The sequence below is a fragment of the Doryrhamphus excisus genome, unplaced genomic scaffold (assembly GCF_037039965.1).
Source record: "Doryrhamphus excisus strain RoL-2023G ecotype Guam unplaced genomic scaffold, RoL_Dexc_Guam_v1.1 HiC_scaffold_24, whole genome shotgun sequence".
Lineage (NCBI taxonomy): Eukaryota > Metazoa > Chordata > Actinopteri > Syngnathiformes > Syngnathidae > Doryrhamphus > Doryrhamphus excisus.
Genome location: NW_027621862.1, coordinates 285520 through 312828, shown reverse-complemented (window position 1 = coordinate 312828; position 27309 = coordinate 285520). Strand labels below are relative to the sequence as shown.

The following is a 27309-nucleotide window of genomic DNA, read 5'->3' as shown; positions in this document are numbered from 1 at the left end:
TCCATTTTGAGTCACTTTCCGAAGCCCCGCCTTGCGTTCAAAGTCCACTCCTGGATGTGTGTAAGGGCCATAAATGACAATGGACATGAATGGATGTTTTACCTACAAGGAAGGCCAACTGTCATGTGATCTTACCACCTCAAAAATATTTGAGCTCAGTTTAGCTTGAAATATGTGGATTTTACCAGCAGGTAGTTATTGTGGCATTCATTGTCACTCAATCTGTGCCTAATGTTTAGAATGTACGCCACAAAATACATTTTTTAACTGTATTATATCCTAAATCCTATGATATATATGATATCATAAACGGTATTATACCCGCTAAGATAATTATCTCATCGCTGACATAATAGGAACAGGAATGCTCACTTTTGATTGACACCCACGCCAAAAATGTCAGAAGGCTGCAGTACTGGACGTGACCACAGCGTGTCGCTATATATCACTATGAAATACGGGTGATGGCGGCATGGCGGCATGGCGGCGGCTTGTGTTCGCTGGAGTAAACACTGGCTCCTCCTTCACGGTGTGACAGGCGGACACGCTGAACGCTCGCCTCGCATTTTCCCCTCCCGTCCACTTCACCGACTCCCAGGCATTGTATCTCTGTTCTCCGGGTCCACATGTTGAAGCCTCCCAGGTGAGTTGACGTATTGATTTGTTAGCTTGCTTTTGGTTATGGAGTGTTCGCTAACTGCATCGCGTGGGATTTGCCTTTTTTCACGAATGTTTGAATTCTTGCTTTCGTTTGTCAGTGACACCTGTCTGTCACGCTCCCCTAAAAGGTAAGAAAGGATGCGGCGGAAATCAACTATTGCTTTCATTCTTCCATTAACGCGACTGAACCACCGTCAACCTGCCATCTAAGCCACGCTGATCCACGGCAAACGCCATTAGTGGAAGCCTCAAATGCCAGATTTTAGACTTTAAAGTTGGCGTTCGTGTTCGAGCTTTGGGTTTATTGGTTCAATGGTGGCTGTCAAGCTCACCGCTGAGAGGTCAGAGTTCAAACGTCAGCATCCTTGGCGGGGTGTGCTGCTAGCTGCGTTGCGTTCAAGGCCATGAAAAGTTGCACGACGCAGCAGAGCATAGCAAGCTCCTTCCAAAATGGAGGATATTTCATCTTCAGAAATGACAAAAATAACTTATTACATATTTAGACATATTTTATATATATTTTTTGAGGAAATCACAATGATTTTTGCATATTGGCATGCATTAAAAGCACCTGCTAGCTACTTTAGTTGGGAATAGTCCAAGTTAGCCGGAGCTGCTGTTTACTGTCTTGATTCTGCAGCCTTCCAGTACTTGAATACTGAAGTACTGTCACCCTATTGTCATGTTTATTTTGTTATTTTAAAAATAACTTCACCCTGGAGTCCCGGTGGACTTCCCTCTCTGTATCTGTGATGCTTCTTCTTCTGCTTCTTCTGGGAATTGTACTCTGGCTGTCTGGGAAGAATGGTGGAAGATAATGAGGTGCCATGAAGTAAACAAAGAATCGGAGACAGAGCAAGGATTTTTGATTGCTTGAGTTGAATATTTTGTTGTTTTTGTGTCACTATGCGTACATCAACGTGTACATCAACGTGTACATCAACGTGTACATCAACGTGTACATCAACGTGTACATCAACGTGTACGTCAACGTGTACGTCAACGTGTACGTCAACGTGTACGTCAACGTGTACGCCAACGTGTACGCCAACGTGTACGCCAACGTGTACGCCAACGTGTACGCCAACGTGTACGTCAACGTGTACATCAACGTGTACATCAACGTGTACATCAACGCAACAACGGGATTGGTGGGGAGATGCTCACTTTTCATGGAACAGTTTGTGCATACGGTTTTTCCCCTTGTGTCCTTTCTTCCTAGCTAACGTTGGACTTGTGCAAAGGGCAAATTGCCGTGTGGGAGAGGCTGTGCGCTAAATGAATGAGATGTAAAAGTGTGGCCTTGATCCTCCAATGGCCTTTGTTTTTTTTGCGTGTGTTTTTGCTGCATCTGCTGTCAACTTCAATTAAGGGCGACACTTTCTCAGACGGCGGCTGATGGAAGTGGCTCGCTGTGCTAATCAAAGGCAAAAATGTCAACCGCATTCATCTCGCACACGCATGCTAAAGCACGTCGGGCTGCGTGGTGTCAGCTTACCACGAGCACATCTGTACTTGCATCTGATAGGCCGCCCAACGTTAATCCTCCATCTTGGATGCTTGCTTGTTTACATCCAAGCATTCAAGGTGTTCTAGCAGATGATCTGAGTAATGAGTTTAATGATAGCAGTGGTATGAAGGTGTCCAACTATGAGCATGCAAGCACACGGAAGAGGAGTGTCACTTCCTGCCTGGGGCCTTCTGTCGGATATTGAAAGTGAGGCACGTGGATTATGGAAACGTGGTATAACCAATGTTGACTAGTGAGTTTTGAGGTGTGTGGCCTGTAGAGACTCACCACCAAACACAGTGCCTATATAAAAGGGGGAGGAGTCATCAACAATCCTTACAGTTACGACATATGATGGGCTGGGTGTTCTCTTGGCGAGGATGTCATACCTTCATCCCTTCATCCCTGTAAGAAAATCCACCGTCTCCGCTCTCCATGACTTTTACCCGGTGACCTTGTGCTCGGGGGATTTTCATCGACGAGTAAACACTTTGACTTTGCAAGTGTGTGTGGAAAACCCTCTGGGCACAACTCTAAATCCACACTCGTGTCCATATGGTTAATTAAGGGAATACCATGTGTGTGTGTGTGTGTGTGTGTGTGTGTTGCTAATTGCAGCACCATTTGCTCAGGCAACGTGTTTTCCCACCAGGAACGAAGGCTGTCATGAATGGCGCCAAAGTCTTTTATGTGTCTCGCCACAGACAACAGATCCACACGATGACACTTTATTAGGTACACCTAATGAGGTCCAATAGAAGAGCTGTTCCTAAGATAAGCCATCTGTTTGGCTCTTCTGATGCTTGGAATGACATTGCTTTTGTTTACCTTTTTTTTGGGGGCCACACTTTTATCTTCCCATTAAAAGATACACTCAGTCAACACAAACGTGCAGAGGGAGGAGACTCAATCATCGTCCGCCATTCTCCCTGGAGAAAGGAAACACCTCACCCTCCTTTTGGCACCCTTTTTTATGTCTGCATCTAATGAGTGTGAGATGATTTGCAGGATATCCACTACATGTAATTAATCGTGGTGCCGACCCGCTCCAAAATAAAAGCCGCCACACATTCATACCTATGGACAATTTGGAGTGTCCAGTTAACCTAGCGTGTTTTTGGAATGTGGGAGGAAACCGGAGTACCCGGAGAAAACTCACGCATGCACGGGGAGAACATGCAAACTCCACACAGAGATGGTCGAGGGTGGGAATTGAACCCGGGTCTCCTAGCCGTGCAACCTGAAACAGCTGGTGTGTCCAGCTTTATGATTTATATAAATGTTCTATTCAAACGTGATCTGTATTTCATGGCAGAGGAGCACCATGGAGACTCCAAATTGTCCATAGGTATGAATGTGAGTGTGAATGGTTGTTTGTCTATATGTGCCCTGTGATTGGCTGGCCACCAGTCTAGGGTGGACCCCGCCTCTCGCCCCAAGACAGCTGGGATAGGCTCCAGCATCCATGCAACCCTTGTGAGGTTAAGCGGTACAGAAGATGGATGGATGGATGAAGTTAATAAATAAATAAGTCCCAAAAAGGGGACGCAGTAGCGGTAGTCAGCCCTCCCAATTGTTATGCCATCACCACATCCGAAAAAAGTCCTCAGGGAAACCCTGATTTGCATTTGAATTGTTTAAAAGGTACCAAAATAACTTCTGTGCTGCACGACTTTTCAATGTCCAACCGTCATGTGAGGGTCCACTGCTAGGGTGCAAAGTGGGTGGTTCCTTTCAGAATGGGACAGAGACAAAAACGTTCTGTCCACACAGCCCCTGTCCTGCCACGGTTCTACTGCTTGAACCGTTCTGTCAACCAAGTTTTTAGTTGTACAAAGCAAGTTACAGAAATGCCTTGGGTCTCATTAGCATAGACGAGTCCAGGTTCAGGTCCTGGATGGTGGCCCTCTCTTACTTTGGTCCATCACTTCAGTGCACCGTCAGTCCCACGTAGAGGCAGAACTCCCACAGAGCCGCTTGATTGTTTTCAAGCGCCCCAGGCCCGGGTTGGGTAGCTTGATACCACTGCTCACCATCATGGTGGGTGTTTTTTTTTGTTTTTTTTTGGATCAGCCTTGCCGCAGACATCCTCCTTTATGTGCTAAACCACAGCCTTCCTGCTTTGTGACCCAATGTCTCCTGCCCTCCTGCTGATGTGATGCATCTTGTAATGTACTCATAGAATACGCACGGAGTGTCATTGAACGTCACCTTTGGTGTCAGCACACGAGATCTGGCCTTGTCCCCGTCCACTCGGATCAGTTTCAGATCCTGCTGACTTTAATGTTCTGCAGCAAAGGCGTGTGTTGCATAGAAGCAGCCGCAGCATCTGTCCACCGCCGTGGATCAGACAATTAGCGTTTAAAACCAAGTCTTCCTTTCACAGCCTCAGCGAGGTTGATTGTAGGCCTTGATGTGTCTCCTCATCACAGCCAATGTCTTTTTGGACTTCCAGATGTAAAACTCAACACTTGGGTCCTGAAGTGGGTTGATGCTTGGATTATGTTGGGATGTCTCAGCCTGTTACCTTTAAACCTAAATGCTGCAGTGTTAAACCCCACGGTGTCCACTATTTTTCTAGAATAAACTTTGTGTCTTGTTCTAACTGAAGCATTCAGTGAGGCGTTTTCTTTGCCTGTGACAAGCGTGTGCTTTGGCTTTCCAGCGTGTGGTGTCAGAAACTAGAACTTGTCGCTCGGGTTGGGCATCGTTTGAGTTTGACTGATTCCAATTCTGGTTCCTTGATTCTTGATTCCGATTTGGAGGTTTTCGTCTTAGAAACATACGTATGCTTTTTGGGCTAATGCCGGAAGCTACAACTTGTCGCCCAGTGGAACAATTGATGCCCCGCCTATGTTTTGTTTTAGGCCTGAGATTTAGTGAGGTGTGTGTCACTCAAACAGTGCAGGCAGCCTGTTGCACTGCTCCTCCAGAACGACTAACACCTTTTTCGACAGAGACGCAACCCACCAAACGCTTGTGTAAACGGCTAAAAGTGCAATAAAAAGCTTTTAAAGTCATCTGGATTGAATGAAGATGAAGTCTGTCGGGACGAGATCGGCCGCTGCTGACGTTGACAGCAATCAATAAAAGTTGAATTAAAGCTAATTAAACGGCAGCGGTTTTAGCAACAGCGTGGGCGAGCTCCCTCGACTCGGCTCGTCTGGTAAGATGATTGGCAACCTCAACCCGAACCCACCACCCCCGTCCTCAGCAGTTTAACCACAATGGCATCGCTAACCCAACCCAAGAGACGAGATGTCCTACTTGGTCCACTGATGATAACGTAGCGATGCGGGGTCACCATGGCAACAGCCAAGATGTACTAGATTACAGATTACCAAACGTCCCATCATGATGATTTTGGGGTTGCTGGTTTTTTTGTTTAAGGTGAAATAAGCACATATTGTCACTTTAAAGCCGTCACATACATCAGGATCCAGTTGTAACATTCAAAGTCCTGTCTGATTTCTGATTTTGGGGGGGTTGGTGGGCTTCTGCTGCGCCCCCGCCCACCCGCCCGTATGCCGCCGCTTATACAATCTCAGCTGACCTTGTTAGAAATGAGTCCTCCTTTTGTTGTCAGTTGCGCGGGAACAAAAAGCGCCATTGTCTCCAACTGCTGCTGTACAAACTAATCTGCATCTGCCTCGGGATTGGTTTCATCCAGATTGGGCATTAATGACAGTCTAATCCGTGCACCCCCCCGTCCCCTCCCTCCTCTGACATGGTATCACTTTGTTCCATTCTTGTCGCCGACTGTGAAAGTGAACAGGGTTTGCGTAAGGCTTACATGTCAAGAGGGATGTCATCTCCCGTTCAGATTGAGGTCCTGGCGTAGGCACGATGACGCAAGCAGGCTGCCGTGTGTGTCGGCGTTCACTGTTGGATCCAGCGGCTTCCACCTGACGGAGCTACTTTTGGTCGCGCTGGGTCACGCCTGACAGTTGGGCGGGTAACGTGGGGACACTGCATCTGATCTCATGCTCGTTGTTCCGCTCGGGGCAAAGATTTTAGTGAAAATTGGCCCAATATTCATCAACAGCCACCCAATTGAAGCCCCTTCCTGCGGCTGCTTATCTCCTCTGAGCTTTGCACATTTTGTTTACGATGATGCATGACACTAATCATCATGACAGGTTGCACAAGTGTGTCTTACAGCCTTGCTGGTAGCCTGCTCTGATAGCTGCTAGGCTAATGCTATCCCTTCATATCACTTGCTTTGTTTCAGCGCTTTTACAAAATGAGGCCGTTTCTCACAAAGCTGCAAAAATGATGTCCAATTCCTGCACTTTTAAAATACTTTTTTCCATATCTCTGCTCCAAACCCCCCGTGGCCTGCACTCAGGCGTTTCTTTGGTCATGCATTTACTCATCAACAAGCGGCTTGCGGCTGGAGCGTGCCTCCACAAGTCCTGCCTGATTGTGCCACGAAAACACGGCATGGACACACTCATTGGTTAACACACCCTCTGTGAAATATGTAAACCAGGGATGTCGAAAAGGCAGCCTGCAGGCCATTTTTAGGCAGGGTGTGAACGGTACATTGTAGGAACAGAATATACAATTAAAGTGGAAAAATTAAAGTAAAAAAACCCTGAAAATGTAGGAGTCAGACATTAAGTACATGTACACTTAGTACTTGTGTGTACTGGGTGTCGTATGTATGTATGTACTATGTATGGTACAATCATATCATACATACCGTAGTCACATGGCGATGTAGGCTTTATGATGCAACTGTGTTTGGTGGTGCTTTATGGTGCTATGATGGGCTTTCCAAAAGGGTTGGGCGATATGGACCTTACCATATATCACTATTTTTGGGATGTATCGCCATATGACAATATTAAACTATATAACATTTTAATTATTGTATCAAAATCTACAAACTTAAAGTCATATAATCAAATACATTTATTCATTCATTTTCTACCGCTTATCCTTACGAGGGTCACGGGGGTGCTGGAGCCTATCCCAGCGGTCTTCGGATCCAGCCTAGGCTGGTGGCCAGCCAATCACAGGGCACATATAGACAGGATAGGCACAGATTCTGGAAGAACTAGAAAGCTTTCTGTGCTGGTTATTGTGTGTAGCTGCTCTTTAGGAGTGATTGAAAGACAAGTTTAGTCTCATAACAACTACACAGGATGTAAAAGTTGATGCAACTTCCCCATGTGCAAAACCACCATTGCACCATCCCGTCTGCGAGAGGCACCACAAAAAGAAGCACCTAACAACAACTCGGGAAAAATATTGAGCAAAACCCTGCAAATAAATCATCAGCACGTAAATAAATCTCTTCACGCGCTGGAATTTATCACCGTGGCGTCGCAGCAGTCGGCGTCATCTGGAATCAGCGATGTCAGGCTTGTATGAGAGGAAAATCAATGGTGTCAGTCATCCATCAGCTGCCGCGGACGCCGCACTCGCAGAATTGCCAATTTCCTGCCGATTTCCTACTTGTCGGGGACGAAGCGCTCCCCCAAAATCGTGAAAACGATTTGTTTTGAGGAATTCCTGTTTGTGAAAAGTCCATCGGAGTCCTCAAGGTTGCGCTGATCCTTTTTGGTCCTTCCCATGTTACACTGGGACAATTACCCAGCATGCTGTGTCTAGTATTTATGGACTATTTACATGGCGGCTTCCTGGAAAGATGGTAAGGGGGGGGGGGTTTGATGGCGAGATGAAAGTATTTACTTGAGTACACAGGCCGGCCTGTAGGTGTGGTTAAGTCATGCCTTTTGAGGAAGAAGCACAAAGATGATTTGAGATCTTTATTTAAGGTGTGGCCGCTGAACTGTTAGTGTTGTGTTTTGCTTTCATTTCTCCTTTGTCGGCCCTACTAACTTCCCATCGTGTGCTCCCAACATTCCTTGAGGCACGTATGCATTCGCTAGGATGACACGTGTGTGTGCCTGAAGTAAATACGTATATCCTTCGGGCAAGTTCTGACATGTTTGAGATTTTTTTAAAAACAAGAAAAGTGTGTTGTACCATCACCTTGTGATGATTCAACCTTGACTGAGCATCTTTTAACTGGATGACATTTCATCAAGAGTCCTTCCACTGAACTGGAGCCATAATCGCTGGAAGTGGGAACATTGGTTTAGCATTAAGGCTGATAAGAAGGCTTTTGTGTATTTAATGATACGGCTTTGTACAAGGTTTGTAGCTTTCTATGCAAGACTCTGCCAAATTAAAATCTTATATTGTGACACATCCCAAAGATATCATGATATAGGCTAATGGGGTTTAATGAGTTGTAATTTAATAAGGATGCAGCAGGAGCTTTACTTTCACTTTTAAGTGAAATGCCAGCAAATTCTCCGATGATGCCACAAAAAGTAGCAGCATTTGTGGCTGTATTTGTCAATGTATCATGGGTATTCGGCTCTTTGGGATGACATGACTTGACTTTCCAATGACGGGTCATCTGTGATGTTCTGTTTTTAATAAAATGGGAGTCCCAAATACTTGGAGTCACACCCACTGTAAATGTTCTAGGTCATAGTTCCCAAATATGCGTTTATAGTGAGCCATTTCCTCCACCCCCACCCTAATCTGGCTTAGCGTGCCGCTCAGCTGAGCTGGGCCACTAAGCAAAGCAAAGGTTGACATCTGTGTTTGTGCAACGGCACATGACAGGAAGATGGGACTCCAACTCACAACTTTTTGTCCGGGTGTAGTTTCTTTCATGTGTTTACTACTCAGCACACACGGCTGAATTAGTTTCAAGTTCCATTGCAATTCCTTAGCTCGAAGACTAGCTTTGTTCAAATGTAAACAAATCATTGTCTGTCTGGCTAATTTCATACAACTAGTGGAGCTACACACACAAACACACACACACACACACACACACACACACACACACACACGCACGGATACAGGATGTGATCCGCTGTTTCTCTTCCTGCTTCTGAGTCAGCTTCGACAAAGGCGTGAGGGGAAAATTCCCCCGGAGTGACGGGGCGTTTGGAAGCGAGCTCCCGGCTTCCAGCCCATGTGACCTTTTCTCCAGCGACGGGTCATAAACTGCAAGCATTGTTCAAATCCCAGCTCCTCCTTTTCATGCGGAATAATACGGTGTCTCTCTAGCACAAAGACATCCAAGCTGGAGACATGCCGGAAAACACACAGACTGAGACGTCCACAGGGCTTTGGAAGTTCAGTGTGTGGGTGTAAATACAGTACTTCATACAGTACTTCATACAGTACTTCATACAGTACTTCTTCCATGACTTTGACTGCCTGTCTGTCTGCCTGCGTCTGAACTCGCTCCAATATTTTTTGTCCTGGAATAGCAGAATATGAATTAAGCAGATGCAGCTCAAGCGTTGTAGGGAATCCTGCTTGCACTGGTGTTTCATCTTCAGCGCCTTGGGGAAGGATGTGGAGGAGGAGGATGGGGAAGACTGAAAGAGGCACCGGGGGGGAGGGGGAGGGGATTGGAAGATGGAAGGTTGGGCCTTTTGTTGACTGTGTGTTATTTACACTTGTTGTTGTTTTTTTGAAGGGCGGGGGGTATGGATTCCTGGAAAGCTAAATCCCGCCAATCCAATCTGAAACCACTGTTACTGTAGACGTATTGTAACGTTATCCTTTTCCACTCCAGGGAACCTCACTCCATTACTATCATTGTGTCCGTGTGGTATCATTAATTGATGATTAAGACGCGTTATGGAAAACAGTCCCTATTACTCGGGTAACCAAGATTTTAGAAATGTCTCCCCATTGTACCGTAATAATATTCACTAGATACAGTTTCTGACCCATTGAAGGTTATTACGATAAAAGAGTGTGAAGAGCAATGGAGACAAGTTACCAGACTTAACTGTTCCAGGGAATCAAACGCCATTCATGTGCTGTACGTTAGTTTTAAAAAAAGTACTACTGAATAAATTATGCCGTTTTACGGTTGAATATGGATTTCTAAGCAAATTTTACACGTTCATTTACCCGGATAACCAAAATATTAGGAACGGCTCCCCTTATGATGTAACATGTTTGTGCCACAATAAAATAAGCATGCTAATATTTCATGGAGAGAAGAATTGTTATGCTAACTTTGCTATGCTAACTCCATCCACGTTCTGTGTGTCTGTATCTTGGTATGGTGAGTATCGCAATATGTCAGTGACATGGAACTAACATGGAACCAAAATAGTTGACTCCTGATACTTGGAAACTGCGTTCCAAGTGTTTGCTTTGGATGCTTCTGTTGTAGGTATTGCAGTATGTTGGTGATATCTATTGTTTTTTGGGGTGGCGAGTTATGGTCCCAAAATGGGAGATTTTCTAATCCAACACGAGGTTAACCAGAATATTCCAAACAGCTTCCCATAATACACGGTGCATTCGCACAATAATAAAACAGCAGTCTATCTCATGAAGTGGTAGTGTGGTAGTAAACAGGATGCCATGAGGGGAAAGGAAGTAAGCAGAAAACTAAAGGAAGCGACCTTGAGCACGGGTGACAGACCCTGGTCTCAGGGTAATGGTCGTTAATGAGCTTATTACCCAAAAGGGGGCCACAGTCGGGGATGACATCACACATTATGATGGGTGTCATGACAACCATCACAACAACAATTGGAGTACCGTGATTCGGAAAAATATTCTATTCTATTGTTAGTCTATTAATGTAGCGAAACAACCCGAACACAACAACAACAAACGCCCCGGATGAGCGGAGGAGAATGGAATGGAATGGAATGGAATGAAATGGAATGGATTATATGTGGTATAAAATGGAACCACAGTGTGGCGCAGGGGCCCTCTGTGGAATTTGGCACATAAAATAGGATAATAAGCCATGTGACCTCACAACAACACGGCTGCGTGTAACTGTACATATTTTATCCATGAGTCAATTCCAGTCCACCACTTGGGATTTGTTGTCTGTGGGCCGGCGTGTGAGTTGTTTTGCGGTGACAATGATGTCTCTGAGGGGTCAAAGGGCACGTCTGGATACAGAGATGTGCTGGAGTGATGCGGGCATTAGATACTGACGAGATGGCTCTTTGGGGGGAAGTGACATCGCTTCCTCTTTTCATTCCAGCTGTGTGTGTGTGTGTGTGTGTGTGTGTGTGTGTGTGGATGTGTACACTCTGGCAGCTTATCTCTTTTAAACGGATTTGTTGGGCCACTCACAGATCTTCGTTTGATGCTCTAATCTGATTGAGCACAACCCCGGAGTGAAGGAGGAGTCCAAGTCTGCGTGTGTTTGTCACCTTGGTGTCACGTCCATCTGCAGCCCAGCTCACGGAGTCAACAGCTGGTTGACATTTTTTACTCCAGATGCCAACCTGGAGACCACATGTGTTGCCATGGCAATAAGGCCTTTGTTGCAGCCAAAATGGGAATGCCTAATTCGGTTGCAGATGCTATCGGTGTTTAAAACGGCCAACATGACACTTTCTAATTTTGTCAGAATAGGAGTTGATAATAAATGAATAAAACCTTTTGGAAAGTCGTTAGGAGCTCCTGGTAGTTGAAGCCAATTAACAAATGGTGGTTCCGACACCCCTGGTACACTTTACTATGAATGGGAGTGTCTCTCTCCTGCCTGTTTTGCTCAAGGGCTGCTTAGACGGCATTAGGTCCTATTATATTATTTATTATTGATATTTGATGCTATTGCAGCATTCCATAATGAGGTTGTCCTGGAAATCCTCAAGCGCGACACCTTCTTTATTGCGAAGCAGAGTCACAGCAGCCTACCGAGACGGAGAGAGTGGGAGAGCACCCCCCCCCCAACCCCCGCCTTGTATATACGCCGCTCCTGTACAGAGCGTCGCCATGGCAACCGCTTGGCACGCTCCCTCATGCGTTGTTGGGGTTTTGACAGGTGTATTTGCAAAGGAGCTGCAAGGAGGAGCGCCATCCTGCATGTGTTTGAACTACTTCAGAAGTTTACACTCGGGCGACATTTGCTGGATTTGGTTGTTTTTTTCCAGGTGCGCCTCCCATGACGCACACACACCTCCTCTCTGGGAGCAGGGATTATATATCAGATGGCACCAGGCGCGGCTTTTGTGTGGCGTGGCCCTGCTTTCTGGGCTGCAAACAGACTTCCGGGATCAAATGAAATATGATGATAATGACACAGAGGGAGGCTTTACTTCAAAACTGGGCTACCAATCTGGGCTATGGATTTTTGTTAAACTACAGTGAGGGGTCACCCGGAATAAAAGTGATTTAAGCTTTATGCAGGAAATAAAACAACAAACTTGTTGTCCTCGCCGCATTTACGTTGTGTCAACGTCATCGCTGTCTTTTTTTACGAAGGTCCTCCTGAGCCAAACGACATAATTATGCAGCGACACTAACCCACAGCCTCCTTCTCCAAAACGCATTCTCTTCTTTTCATCACATTCTTCCTGATTATTGTTCATGCTGGAAGAAAATAACTATGATTTTTATAACATTATTGCACTTATTTATTGCACTCATCATATTCAATATGTATGAATTAGTTAGAAAGTGCATACAAATATCAAACTTTTCATGACTGAACCAGAAGAAAGACACTCGGCAAAAAGGATTCCAAGACAAAAACATCTTGATGATCAGTTTTCTTGAATTGTCTTAGTGCTATCATGCTAGTTACCATCATGCTGGTTACCCCCAACCCCCAACAGGCTCAGGCATTCACAGTCATATCATTATTTTTAATATGCATGGGATTTGCCACAACTGGAAAACCTTACTTCTCCATTTTGATATGATTGTCTAACAATATGTTCTTTGTGTGTTTTAAATGTGAAGGTAGTGGACGTCCCCAAAGGGCTTGGAGAGCTGCTTCTCCACTTGGAAGTCCATGTGACCAGTGGAGTCTGCCAGCGTCATGTGACCCATGCTACAATGGACGTCATGATCGGCACACTTTGATTGGCATCAGCACTCATGCAGGTAAGGTTTTAAAAAAAAAACGAATAAATAAAATATAGCCCTTAATCACCAAAGGGTCTCAAAGAATCCAGTATTTATATAACAAAGGTTGGCTTTAGGGAGTCAGAACAGCGTCTTTTCTTTGCAAAGAACTGAACCAAGAACGGAGAATGTCGTAGTTAGTACTAAAAAAGAAAAAACCCAAAACTGTAATAACACTGCATTCCCCATTATTAGAGTTTACAGTATTGTTTTTATTATCCTGGTGTTTTTCCATGATAAAGGACCAAAATTAGAGACACACAAAAAGAGCATGATGCAGCAATTTTTTTTTTTTTTTTTCTGGACCGACTTTTCCTGTCTGAGCCCCTTGTGACTTTTTTGAAATAGCCCTTCTGTGTCACTTTATGACTTATGAAGACGTACAAACGTGATAAAATGAGGACAAAGGGAACATGCATTAGTTAGACGCTGACACGCCAACACGGAAGTAAAGGACAAGGACACTGTCAGTGTGTGTGTGTCTGTGTGTGTGTGTGTGTGTGAGTGTGCGTGTGTGTGTGTGTGTGTGAGTGTGCGTGTGTGTGTGCGCGTGTGTAGGCGTGTGTGTGCTGGTCTGGCTCCCATTTCCCATCCAGAGCAGAACGCTACAGGAAGGCCCGGCTTCTGGTTGGCTGCAAAGGAAAGGAAGCGTAGAGCAGATGGGGGACAACGTGTACTTACACACGTACCAACATAAACACACGCACGCATGTTGCTGCCCTACAATACATCATCTTTAATTAAAAGTGGAATTGTTTTGTTCCACTTTGTTTTTGACTTGAGTTAGTTCTGATTTGATGAGTTTGTTCTCCCACAGAAGAGTCACTTCCTGTATGTACATAGATATGTAGTAAATGTCACTGACTGTACTACATATCCATATGCATACAGCGTCCCACATAATCGTTTATCAACCTGGCCATTTTTTTTAAATGTCTTTTGTGTTCAAACTTTTGTGTGTCTGGAATGGATTAATTGAATTGACATTCTTTTCTATGGGACCATTTGCTTTGGTTAGAGTCCTTTTTGGTTTGAGTTGAACCTTCTGGAACAGATGAATAACCTTAACCAAGGCGTCCCTGTACTGATATCTGGACTCTCCTGGATAACGATAAGAGAGCACAGAGGACCTTGTTCATCATGGCGATGTCGTGTGTCCATGGCAACAGGGATTGTTTGCCTTAAAGTCATGTGACCCTCGCCGACTGCAGTCTGGCGAGGACGAGTGCAGAGGTGGCAGACACTTCTTCAACCATTTTTCTTCTTGTGGAAGGATCGCTCCTCTCCTCCTCTCCTCCTCGCTGCATGCTTCCTTCTCTTGTCCCTGTCCCCTCCTCGCCAACCCGGTCCCCACGTCTCCTCCTCCTCCTCCTCCTCCTCTTCAAGAATCAAGCTCCTTTTTGTTCGACCGCAGCGGCGCTTATCACTCGTTGCTCCACTGCTGCCCCCCCCCCCCCCCCTTTCCCGCCGTCTCTTCAGCCTTCTTTCTAGGAATGAAAGCAGAACTGTTATTCTGACGGATGTTTGCTGATCCTGTAGGATCCTGTAGTACTACTGCCTACTAACATGAGTATTTTGCCCACTTGGAGATGGAAACATATACCATAAATACTGACTTCACACGATGGCAGTAGCTGCCTTTCCAGTATTGTTTCCAATGAACGCCCCCTAATAAATGCCTCTAATTGGAGCATTCTCTCAGGGTCTTTTCCTGTCACATTTCACAAATTAACATGCCAGGTTAATTGGAGACACAAAATTGTCCTTAGTAGTGAATGGTTGTTTCCACCTCTCGCCCTAAGACAGCTTGGGTAGGCTCCAGCATAGTCACGATCCTTGTGGACAAGCAATAAATATACGGCTATATGGTTGGATAAAGCATATAAATAAGCAGCAAATAATAATCAGCAAATAATAATAAAGCTTGTTGTTGCATGTTACCGATAGATGGGAGGAGCTTCTGGTGCTGTGACCCAGCTAAACAGCTTCAAGTGGCACACATATCTCCACTTTCAGAGGTGCTGAACTTTGCACACGTTCCCTTGCTCCTCTTGTCGCTTCTCGCTTGACTCCCGCACTAAAACCTAGTTGCTGCTGCGATTAATCACAGAGTGCTCGCTGATAATAAGATGTGGCACTTCACCACTTTGGGCAATTTTCAACTCGGCTGCCGTGCATTTGCGCTGCGCTGCGCTGCGCTGCGCTGCGCTGCGCTGCGCTATACCTTTAGTCTCACACTCCTGAGCATTGTGCCGCCTCTGAATAATTGAAGATTTGGAGAGGGGAAAATACCCGGCATGTGAGAGATGGATGCCTCAATGTTGACGTGTCGGCAGGTCTATGAGGCCTGAAGGACATGACCCGGACTTGGAGGTTGTGGATGATGGAGCACAAACAAAATGATTACGGGCATGCAGTGAATCCCTGCTGGTGCGTTTGTGGCTGCGTGTGAGCTTTGGTGGCTTTGCATGTGGCTTGTCAGCAGATTGGCTGCATGCAACGTGCATCTGTGGATGACAAGTTGCAATTAAAAATGCCCGTGCATGCTGGAAAACCCACACTACACACTTGCCAACTAACGATCAATATGCAGGTTAATACGTCCTCCGTGTGTCTATGCTGATTGAGAGCAGCGCTCCAAATGTGGCCGCAATGTGTTTTAAGAGGATTACTCATCATCAGCCTCTTATTTGCTCCTGTTCTGTTGTTTTTAACTAATAAGTACGAGCGCTAATGGCATTAGCATGTCGTTTTATTTGTTTCTTCACACGTTCACACAAATCAGCACGTATGCCGACACGTTTTCTTAGAGGTTGTCGTACTGGAGGCGAGGAGGGGAGTCGGCTACACTGCAGTTCTGTAGCTTGTACTGCAGAGTGCTACCCAGAGGGGGTCTCCAAGGTCATTAGCGCCACCACAGAGTCCAAACCCTGGGAAGGAAGGATTGATTAATGACGAAGTGAGGGAGCGCAGGAGGGGTGCGCCCCAGATTGGAGCAGTACACACTGTCCATGCAGCAGAGTGCTGCAGTATTACTACAAGTTCCGTGCCGTTACATATAAATAGTTTCCCTGATTACGGAGTCGCCACAGCGGATCTTTTGATCTGCATCATTTATATTTCCGATGCCCTTCCTGACCAATGCCAATGAGGCTTACTAGAGGTGATTGGAACCCGGGGCGTCCAAAGTCCAGAACACTAACCACTATCGCTGCTTATGGAATAAATTACATTTAGGTTAGTTTGGGAACGAGTTGGTGTTTTGGCTTTTAGGATAAACTAATGAGTCCAAGAGACAAATGTCCGCTAATACTTTTAAGTAGGGGGCAAAAAGGACATTATACCATAGTTTTCCTCCAGGCAGGTTGCAGATGGAAGTGTCCTAAAGGGTAAACAGTCTAGCTAGCACACAATGTACCCCCCCCCCCCCCCCCCACCACCACCATTTTCCAAATTCCCCAGCTGATGTATGTGACGAGACAGAGAGTGACTCTGTGCTCCCGGAGAAACGCCATTCAGCTGCACTGACAACGCTCTTGTCCGCAAGGAAGACGCCAACACCAGTCAGCACCGCAGTTTTTTTTTGGGGGGGGGTGATTATCGCAGCCGTTGTGAGGAGCTGCTTAGGGGATCATTAAGTCACTTTAGATTTCTTTTTAATGAAGCATGTAAAAAAAAAGCAAGCTAAGCAATGGATCAGCGTTCTTGTTTAGGACTTTTAGTATTTTGGAGGACAAAAAGGGTTTGATGACTTTGGAAGCACAGCAGGATAGCCAGCTCTTGGTTTTGCTTGTGTCCAGTCGTCCCTCGTTTATCACGGTTAATTGGTTCTAGACTACAATTTCCACTGGGTAGTGCTTCCAGGATGCTCTCAGTCAAGACATCTGCTTGCTGTGGTGTCCATGTCTTTGTTTCCTCCTTGTGGCCATCACAACATCGGTTCTGTTGCTGCTGTGTTGTCATTTGAAAATGACACATTTGATGAGTAAGTTGACTCTAGGGGTGTTATTTAATCTCTAAAGGGCTCTAATAATGGTACATAAAATAGTTGCTGTGCTCTAACAATGAAAATAGTCCATTTCTAGATCGGGTACTTTGTGGAAATGCATTTATCACAGTCGGGTCTGGAACCAATTGAGTGCGATAAATAAATAAATATTGTATATGAGTTTGCACATTTTGGAAATAACTTCTCTGCAATTACCTTGCGCTTCCAATAAATAAGATAAATAAATGAGAGCATTTTTTCCAGGATTAATGTTAACGTTGGCCAATTGGATGTAAGCAGCGGCGCTCTTTCCACATTCAAAACATCCTTTAACCATTAAAAAACCTTTTATTGCGAGTAGATTGTGACCTGCGTGACCTCACACATGCGGTCTCCCCACCATGAGGCAGCCCTTTGCCTCTCAGGCCGTCGGCCGGGATAATAACCTTCCCCAAATCCGTCAGCCAAAATGTCTCCTATCAGGAAGCAAAGACGCCTTGGAAACCCCCCCTGATGCGACGTCTCCCATGACCTATTTTCATTATGGCTGGCGACTGTCCGCTGAGTGCTAAGTGGAGAGAGGACGATGCACAGGCTGGACCTCCATAGCGATCTGCCCACGTCTGTCTGACCTGAGCTAAAGCGTGACGATGCTAACATCCTCATCTGAAGCCAGCACTTCACCCTGGAGTACAGGCAAACATTCGTGGGGCTAAGTCGGTGCTTCTGAAATAGTAGGGTGGCCCCCCTGGGGGGAGGTCACAGGGACCTGTCGGGGGGGGCTCTAGAAGCACTAGGCTAAGGAGATGCTTTATTAATAGCTGTATTGGATCTGTCCTTCACAAAGACAAGCGGTCCTGGAGAGACGCCCAGTGGGTCACATGGGGGGGTGTTTAATAACAACACATGAAATGATGCGGAACGGCCTGAGAACATCTTGTGGCATCCCCTGGGAGCCAAGTGCAGGTCAGAGCTTTAAACGTGGAGTCTGAGAGTGAGCGAGCGAGGGAGTGAGCGAGCGAGGGAGTGAGGGAGGACATATGGACCTAGAGTCTGGGTTTGGTAGAACGGACAAATTCAACATTCGGGAAAGAAGTTGTTGAGTTGTCAGTCAGGTAAGGAGGACACGCAGGCAGACGTGATAGGTGGAGGTGATACGGAGAGGAGTCAGGAAGGGGGTAGGACAAAGACTCCTGGGGTTGGGATAGAAAGGAAGGCAGGGGAGGGGGACACTAGAAGGGGTAGATGGGTAAGTATGAGGAACAAACTCGTAGCTACTTTGGTAGGTCCATGAAGATGTGGATGGGTAGGATGGAAGGACAGAAGAATTGGCAGTGGAAGTGGATTAGCAGATAGCAGGGGGTGAAGTAGGTACCTTTGGTGGGAGGGACAGTTGGACAGAGTCGATCTAGTTGGGGGACACAAGACCAGGGTTAGATTCCTGGATAGACGGGGAGTTAATACCCAGCCTTGTGATGTTCCTCCAGGAGACGTACAGAAGACGAGATGAGGAAGGAGAGATGGTAGGGAGGTGATGGGCTCAATCCCACCCCCTCTCCCTCATTACAATTCCGTCATCAGTCTTCCCAGCAGGGTCTCGACATCTCAACATGTCACGCTTTATTAATGGCCCCCCCAGACACCCACACCCACCCACCCAGCTCCAAGCGTGTGGACGTTAGAGGACGCTGCAGCAGGGTGCAACACAAGCCTGCTCATTGATTCTATCCACTTAGCCCCTGTCTTCTTTCTGCATTGCGCAGCTGCAGCAAACACCTGCAGCCTTGAGGTGACGCAGTGGCGCCTCTTGACTTTTTCTTGTGCTTAAAAAAAAGCAAACAAACACAATGAAACCTCTCAAGGCCTATTGGTTTGGTTTAGCAGCCCTCACGATAGAGGTGCTTCAACCAGGTGGTGCCTTATGCCCATGAGCAAAGAATCCTCCTGGCATAATTGGTTATGAGCATGCTTTATGTGTGGAACACCCTGTGGCGATGTAGTACCATCTAAAGGAACAATGAACTATCATTTCAAATGTCATATTTTCTCAATGAAAGCATGGAATCACCAAGACAGTCTTCATTGTAAACGGCTTGCAATAGTGCCCCCATGTGGATTCCTGTGCCATTACACTGCGTGCCATGACCATTATGCATTATTATTGTCATGAATGAAGAGCAGGATATGAGTGTGTTGCTCCATTGTGGCTCCATTGTGGCGCCGTTTGCACAGATGAGCACATTCCGAAAATGAACAAAAAGCCGTCGTTGCTTCATAAAAGATTCTTGTGTTTCCTGAATGGAGGTATTCTCATGCGGCCCCGTGTTCCCATGATGCATAAACAAAATTCAATATCTGTCTCCATGTTGTTTTCCCTCCGCAGTCACACAACACAATGGTCCCTCTTCTGTTTTTGGTGGCAAGCACAACAACATCCAATTCCAGCAGCAATGGAAACCATACACGAGGTAGGACGCTCATCGCTTTGCCCTCAGACATGATTATGATGCATCTGCACTGTGATAATAACTCCTTATGATTCCAACACAGTCCACCACTGGCCAGTATTTTAAAGCTTATTGTGTGTCCGCATGAATGCAGCGGCGAGGCAGCGCCGTCCTGGGAGCCCCTCAAACGCAGCCGATGCTTATCTCTGTTGGCTAAATAGTGCTACATACAGCTGTCATGTAGTAGTTGTACTGCAGTTGTACTGTAGTTGTACTACATATGCATCGCCAGCCTTGATACCACTTCCTGCTTGTCCTGCTGCCCTCTGACCCTGCCTCCCCGTCCTTCTCAGAGGGCGTCACGTCCACCAGCCATCACGTCCTTCCCACCATGCTGGTTCTTTCTCTGCTGCTGCTCATCATCACTCTGCTGGCCTGGTACTTCCTCAGGTAATGATCGCTCTCTTCTCAACCTGGGGGGGGCTGCCTCAAATAGTTCTGTGTGTACACAGAACACAGCAGAAACGGCGGATACTGTATATCATATCCACCGTTAGTGGAACATGCATGAACTTCACACCAATAGCTGATAGCAACATTTTAAAGCGCCGGCAGAGGTAGATCAAGCTGCTGGACGCTGAGCACTCATGATACCCCAATGTAGCTTTGTGGAGTTCAAAATAAACAAACATCAAGAGGTTGATTAGAGACCCTGGGGGTTCTTTGTTTTTGTCGCCTGGCAACCATAGTTTGGACTGTAGAGATGCAGGTTACATATACACCAAAAAACATAAGTTCTGTGTACTGGTTCATATGATACTTACAAACATTTCCTGACCAGTTCATCAAGTGGAACTAGAAAATGATTGATTCCCATCAGGAATATTCCTGCAAAGCCAAGCAGTGTCTCGTAACACATTGTGTTTTTAAAACGACAACAACATGAAAACACAAGAGTTAGTCGCGCTCCTCCTCCTCCTCCTCCTCCTCCTCCTCCTCCCGCTCCCGCTTGATCCTGGGAGCGCTCAGTTTGGCTCAGAGCCAGAATGTGAGGCGGAGCTCCGGGTGACAAAACACTTCCTCCTCCAGTCGCCGAGGCGGAGCCCGGTCAGGAAGCGGCGCTAGTTGCCTCCCTCTGCCGCTGGTCTCAGTGAGAGAAGTGAAGAGGAGGTGACGGCGAGGAGCGAGGCCAGTCAGACAGCAGCAACACAACTGACCTTATTGACCAAAACACCTTCTCTCATGAGAAAGACCAACTTCTCCAGCTTCACATGGTGCGTTGGCGTGCTTCGTTTGTGTTCCCTCACGTGTCACATGTCATGTGTTGTTCTTTTACAGGTTAAAAAAGCAGAGGAAAGCGGCGGTCACCACAGTGGACAAAAAGATACCCAATGGCATCCTGGAGGAACAAGGTAGCGACCGTGTCAACATGTCGCCCACTTGGTTACAATCAACTCACACCGCTTGCTTGTGGTCGCCCTTTACTTCCTGTGTGCGAAGGGAGAAGTATCTCACACTCTGGTGTTTTTTATTCTCACTATTTCATTTCAACGAGTATTCCATCGTACTCCTTTAACATGTCTAGTACTGTTTCTAATATTCTGCTCATAGTTTTGTACTTGTTGTCCATTCTAGATCAGCAGACTGTGGTCCTGCTGCCCAGATCCGCTTCGGCCTCCAAGCACTACCCCCCCGTTGCCGTGGAGAACCTTGAGGAGGAATACAGGCTGCGCTCGGCCGACGACGGCAAGCTCTTTCGCGAGGAATACAACGTAAGGATCCTCCTCTTCAAAATCCGGAACTTAAGGCCGTGCTTCGCAGGTCGGGAAAACAGGAAGGAAAAAAGTAGAGCAGAAGTATCAATAACTTGGGCGCTGATGTTCCCACTTTGGGAAAACTACTGACAACTTTTTGTATGACTCGCATGAAAAGTACCCCCCCCCCCCATCTGATTCAGCATCCATAGCCGCTATGATCCAGCATACACTATGACTGTACTGTATTCTTATTTAGGTTCACAGAATAGAGGAAGTCCCGTGCATTTAATAACCAAGTATGCAGGGGAGGAAATGACTAAACACTTGTCTTGGTGTCCCGCAGTGTCTGCCAGGGGGGCATGCCCAGGGGACGTACGAGGAGGCCAACAAGGACAACAACAAGGACAAGAACAGATACCCCAACATCCTTCCCTGTGAGTGTTCTTCCAGGGTGGTTGCTTCCCGATCCGACCGTGACCGTCAACTTCTGCAAAGCAACATTTCTTATTTACAAATGAAGGTCAAAATAATTTGAGAAAATAAGGCATTTAGGACATAAATATTCTTGTGTGCTGAAAGAAAGTATATTCCATATGTGTGGAGGACAGGAAGTAATATTGTGGGTTCAGTTGAGTTTATTCCAGGTTGAGTCTTCTTAATGCCTTATATTTGTATTTTAGTTCAGTTAGCCATTTTTAGGCCTTAATATAGGCAAAGAATAGTTACACTTTGAATAGTTACATTAGGATTTATTCCACTACGAAACAGCATGATTTATACATTTTTATTAAATAAGTAACAATTTCAAAGTAAAAATAAAAGTAATTTGTAATAAATAATATGTTTTTGTGGACTCAATCACAACCTTCACCCCCTCAGACGATCATTCCAGGGTGGTGCTGACTCAGCTGGACGGAGACCCCGCCTCCTCTGACTACGTTAACGCCTCCTACATCGACGTGAGTACTTGTTATCCCCCGCATTACGTGAAATATATACGGTAAATTCCGGTGTATAAGCTGCACCCACTAACTTTTGTACATACATAAGTTGCATACAACGTTCCAACATTTATAAGTCAGAAAAGTGGAAAAAAAACACTTTTCTAACACTGAAGAATCCATTTAATAGGAGGACAGGCCGTATAGGAAATGATGGATAGCGCTGCAGAGTCGCCTCTGTCCACCAGAGGGAGCTAGAGGGCCCAGACGGAGGCTGACGATATTGCAGGGCCATATGAATGCCTTATGGGAAAACTTAAATTTGTATTGTACAAGCTCGCTGTGAGTGCATTGATTGATCGATCATGATTGGCTCCTGCTAAAGAGCTAACGTTCATCGTGAGAGGTGCTTATTTAAACAATTAGTGGTCGTTCTGAAGTAAAGATGTCACAAGATAAGATTAGAATTTAGTCATGAATGAACTGCACGCCACAGGGTTCAAAAGAGCGGATTATAGAGCGGAATTTACAGTCACTGAAATATCGTTTTACAAATCAATAATTCCAACTTTGTGTCTCACAGGGGTTCACACTTAAGAACAAATTCATAGCAGCACAAGGTATTTTTTCATCACATTTCTGTAATCAATGGCTTGGATGCTAACCTTTTCCATGGCTGGCAGGTCCAAAAGAGGACACGGTCGCGGATTTCTGGAGGATGATTTGGGAGCAGAAAGTGGCGACCGTGGTCATGCTGACCAACCTGAAGGAGAGGAAAGAAGTGAGTGATTTAATGGACCATCACATTTGGTCCACGGGCGATAATCATAGGCTAAGTGAGAGATCAATGAGAGAAGTGCCGGGGTGGGAATTAAATTCGGCGTATGAGACGCTGTCTCCCTGATGTGCAATAAAGTCCTGTATAATATTACTTAACGTGTCTTTAATAAAGCGTCGTATGGATCATCTCCCGTGCAGGACAAGTGCCAACAGTACTGGCCAGATCAGGGCTGCTGGACGTACGGGAATGTGCGTGTGGCGGTGGAGGACTTCACCGTCCTGGTGGATTACACCATACGCAAGTTCTGCATCCAATATGTAAGTTTTCCCACGCTTGCGTTGATCTTTCTGTGGTAACCAGAAGGCCATAAAGTGTGTCGGCACCGTAGCAATCCGCCGACGCCACCAAGACTCCACGGCTGGTGACGCAGCTCCACTTCACCAGCTGGCCCGATTTCGGCGTTCCCTTCTCACCCATCGGCATGCTCAAGTTCCTCAAGAAGGTCAAGGCGGTCAATCCGCCCTTCTCTGGGCCCATAGTGGTCCACTGCAGGTATACCAGGACACAAACACGCTCATGCATCCTCATTCTGAATAATACGCCGATAATACGCTAAAACAAAAGTGGAATGACCACATTTCTACAACGGATTTTGTGCCAAGATTGTCTGCACTTGGTAAATATTAAACATTATTAAATATGAATGTCAGAATATTTATATATAGCTTTTAGAATATTTGCATTTCTCTTTGTGGGTCCTTTGCAGCGCCGGCGTGGGGCGGACTGGGACCTTCATCGTCATCGACGCCATGATCGACATGATGCACGCCAAGCAAAACGTGGACGTGTTTGGCTTCGTCTCCAAGATCCGAGAACAGCGCTCGCAGCTCATTCAGACAGACGTGCGTCCAGGGCTCCACCTTCATCGGCGCTGCAATCATCTGGTGTAGTCCTTCACGTAGTTGTGTGGTCTTCAACCATGCAGATGCAGTACTCCTTCATCTACCAGGCCCTGCTGGAGTACTACCTCTACGGAGACACGGAGCTGGACGTGTCGTCGCTGGAAGGACACCTGCACAAACTGCACAACACCTTCAACAGCGGGGACCGCCTCGGCCTGGAGGAGGAGTTCAAGGTAATCGGGAAGTAGCATGGTGGCTTTTATTCCAAAGTGAGCTAACGTGCTGTTCTGTGCTTCCTCAGAAACTGACAAACATGCGCATCATGAAGGAGAACATGAGAACGGGGAACCTCCCCGCCAACATGAAGAAGAACCGAGTTCTGCAGATCATTCCGTGTACGAGCAACAGCTTGAACATCGACTCGGTTCCTCATCTGACTTTTGTATTCATGACGCCGTGTCCTCCGCTTTCAGATGACTTCAACAGAGTCATCCTGTCCATGAGGAGGGGTCAGGAGTTCACCGACTACATCAATGCGTCCTTTATAGATGTAAGGACTCAATCTATTCATAATCAAGTGTTATTTTTTACAGCTACTATTTTTAAAATGTGCCACAAGCCAATAAAACACTATATCTCATACCTTAAATGGCCTCCGGACCGCAGTATGGACACCAATGCTGTATGTACAATACAGCACTGGGGCAGGGGAGACAGTTTCTTATCACATCCGACAGAGGGTGCTGTTTCCTTCTTTCCTTTCCTGGCTGTCCAGAAACGTGTCACAAAAATATGACGTATGTTTTTTGGGGGGGGCAACAGATATAGTATGTGACAATATGTGTGTTGGATTTTGTGTGGTTTTTTTTTCTCGATTTTTTTACTTTTTCTCTGCTATAAATGAATATTATTCCCCTGGTTTCCCAAGAGTTGTGCCTGGTAACAAGCGACTGCACAGAATGATCATATCATCTGGGCAATTTGGGGTATTTATGTTGCTAAAATAAAAACTCTTAGATGCTAAAAGAGAGTAATGTTGTTTTGGTTCACTGTTGCTGTTTTTGTCGTATAAAAATCAGATTGTTGTTTCATCAGGGCTACAGACAGAAAGACTACTTCATCGCCACGCAGGGTCCTCTGTCGCACACCGTGGAGGACTTTTGGAGGATGGTGTGGGAGTGGAAGTGTCACTCTATTGTCATGCTCACTGAGCTACAGGAGAGGGAGCAGGTACCCGCCCCCCCAGCCTGCCATCTTTTTACTTCTTTGTGTTTATTTTTAAAGATGTGTGATGTGTTTGCAGGACAAGTGTTACCAGTATTGGCCGTCGGAGGCGTCGGACGCTTACGGAGACTACAGCGTGGAGATGAAGGGTGACGCCGTGTGCGATGCCTTCAGTCTACGAGACTTGGTACTCACCTTTGTCCCGGTAAGACCTTGTGTCACCATAAACATGGGACCTGTCAGTCACAGTATTTGCCACTACTTGGCTCGCTCCGATAACAAAAATAGTCGCATGGTGAAAGGGGATGTTTATTTACTCAACTGCAGAGAGTGGCAGCCATTGTTGTACAAAATGGAGCTGCACTAGTATTGTCAAACACTTGCAATTGACTCCTCCCCTCCACAGGAGAAGCAGACGCGAGTGATCCGCCACTTCCACTTCCACGGCTGGCCCGAGGTGGGCATCCCGGCCGAGGGTAGAGGCATGATTGACATCATCGCGGCGGTGCAGCGGCAGCAGCAGCAATCTGGCAACCATCCTATTGTCGTACACTGCAGGTAAGCACGACAGACACTGACGGGATGTTGTGGTGACTAAAGGTGTGTGTGTGTGTGTGTGTGGTCCACAGCGCCGGTGCTGGGCGGACCGGTACGTTCATTGCACTGAGCAACATCTTGGAGCGGGTCAAAGCGGAAGGCCTGCTGGACTTGTTCCAAACTGTGAAGAGTTTACGCATGCAGAGGCCTCACATGGTCCAGACTGTGGTGAGTAGTAGTGGGACACCACAACACTAAATCTAAAGTAAGTTTCCTACTTTGGGGCTCTTTTTGTTCATCTGCAATTTTGGGTGTGATCCTCATTCTTTGGCTTCCCATCCAAATCTCATCCAAAATAGTCTTGCCAATCTCATCCCGTATCGATTTTCCTGTACAAATTCTGGGACAGGGTTGGTCAGGCATGGCCCCCGCCCCAGCTGCACACTTCAATGCTACGTACATTTTAAACGATGTCGGTGTGGATGATGGTACGTCTGTCCCTATTTCTGTCTCCACAGGAGCAGTACGACTTCTGCTACCGGGTGGTACAAGACTTTGTGGACATTTTCTCTGACTATGCCAACTTTAAATGAGCATATGTTTGCCTTACAAACATTTCTTCTTTATGAATGTGTGTGTGTGTGTTCCTTTTTCAAAATGATCTATTTTTTGCTATGCAGTTGTCCTAACACGAACTAAACCTCCATCCTGACTGTATTATGTATAAATATGAATACACACACACACACACACACATGTGCCCCCCAGTGGAGAAGAATTGTACATAGAAAAAGTTAATTTATATTTTGCAGTATGTATGATAACGTTTTGTCAAGAAGCGTAGTGTTTTTTCCTAGTTTTGTTTCTGTATAATATTGTACTTTAAATGTCCTCCATGTCATATTTTTAAAATTCTATAAACATATTTATGTATGGAAAGCGACATTGAGTATTCGGGGATGGTTTCCACACACAAGAGGAATGTGTTTTTTCATTGAATGAACTGATCATTTGGTACGTTCCTTTCACCTTACCTCACGTCGCGGCACGCAGCCGGTTAAAGGTCACTGCAGGCGTGGACCATTGCTTGAGCGACTGCACATTGAAAAAGCACATAAGTCAGCCTTTTACCGCCCAAAACCTGCAATGCTCAAGAGTATACAGTGTATATATATATATATATATATATTCATTTGTGCCATATCACCTACTTTTTGTTTGTTTTTAAACTTCAACAGAGGAAAAAAAACAAAACAATGTGAGACGCACGGGTTTGGTTTTAAGACCTGAAAAGCATTTTTCCCAGTGACGTTAGGGGGTGTCTTATTGTAAAGCTTCTACATGTAAAATAACCTTACAGCCACATTAAACCAAACTTTGGGACTTGTTTCATGGAATTATTCATGAAGAAATGTCATTTATTTGTGTGTGTGTGTGTGTGTGTGTGCGCCCAAAGTCAGTTGGGATAGGCTCCAGCATATCCGTGACCCTCACGAGAATAAGCCGCATAGAAAATGACTTCTGTTTAAATGTATTTTTTTTCAAGTAAGACATAATAGGGCAACTATAGGTGCACGCACGAGTGTGTCATTGATACTTCTTAACACCAGAGGGCAGTGTTTGC

General features: G+C 45.9%; 1 protein-coding gene across 2 annotated transcripts; it reads left to right on the top strand.

Moving 5' to 3' along the window:
- The first annotated feature begins 478 nt into the window (after positions 1-478).
- On the top strand, positions 479-27100 carry ptprea (protein tyrosine phosphatase receptor type Ea). 2 transcript variants are annotated; one of them, XM_058062163.2, is made up of 21 exons: positions 479-643; positions 12944-13087; positions 19480-19564; positions 19897-19993; positions 20882-20955; positions 21179-21315; positions 21644-21734; positions 22180-22259; positions 22825-22861; positions 22925-23022; positions 23220-23339; positions 23411-23574; positions 23789-23924; positions 24008-24157; positions 24226-24319; positions 24398-24474; positions 25020-25154; positions 25228-25353; positions 25555-25706; positions 25778-25913; positions 26204-27100. In XM_058062163.2, the coding sequence occupies exons 2-21, from the start codon at positions 13082-13084 to the stop codon at positions 26276-26278; spliced, it is 2070 nt and encodes a 689-aa protein (XP_057918146.2). In that variant the 5' UTR covers positions 479-643; positions 12944-13081; the 3' UTR covers positions 26279-27100. The 2 variants fall into 2 exon arrangements, with proteins under 2 accessions (XP_057918146.2, XP_057918147.2); XM_058062164.2 differs by lacking the exons at positions 479-643; positions 12944-13087; positions 19480-19564; positions 19897-19993 and adding an exon at positions 20684-20817.
- The last annotated feature ends 209 nt before the right edge of the window (positions 27101-27309 follow it).

Excerpts from the sequence above, each read along its gene's own strand:
- ptprea (XM_058062163.2), top strand. Across the intron at positions 21,735-22,179 it reads ATACCCCAACATCCTTCCCT|ACGATCATTCCAGGGTGGTG; the intron begins GTGAGTGTTCTT and ends TCACCCCCTCAG. Across the intron at positions 23,340-23,410 it reads GCAAGTTCTGCATCCAATAT|CAATCCGCCGACGCCACCAA; the intron begins GTAAGTTTTCCC and ends TCGGCACCGTAG.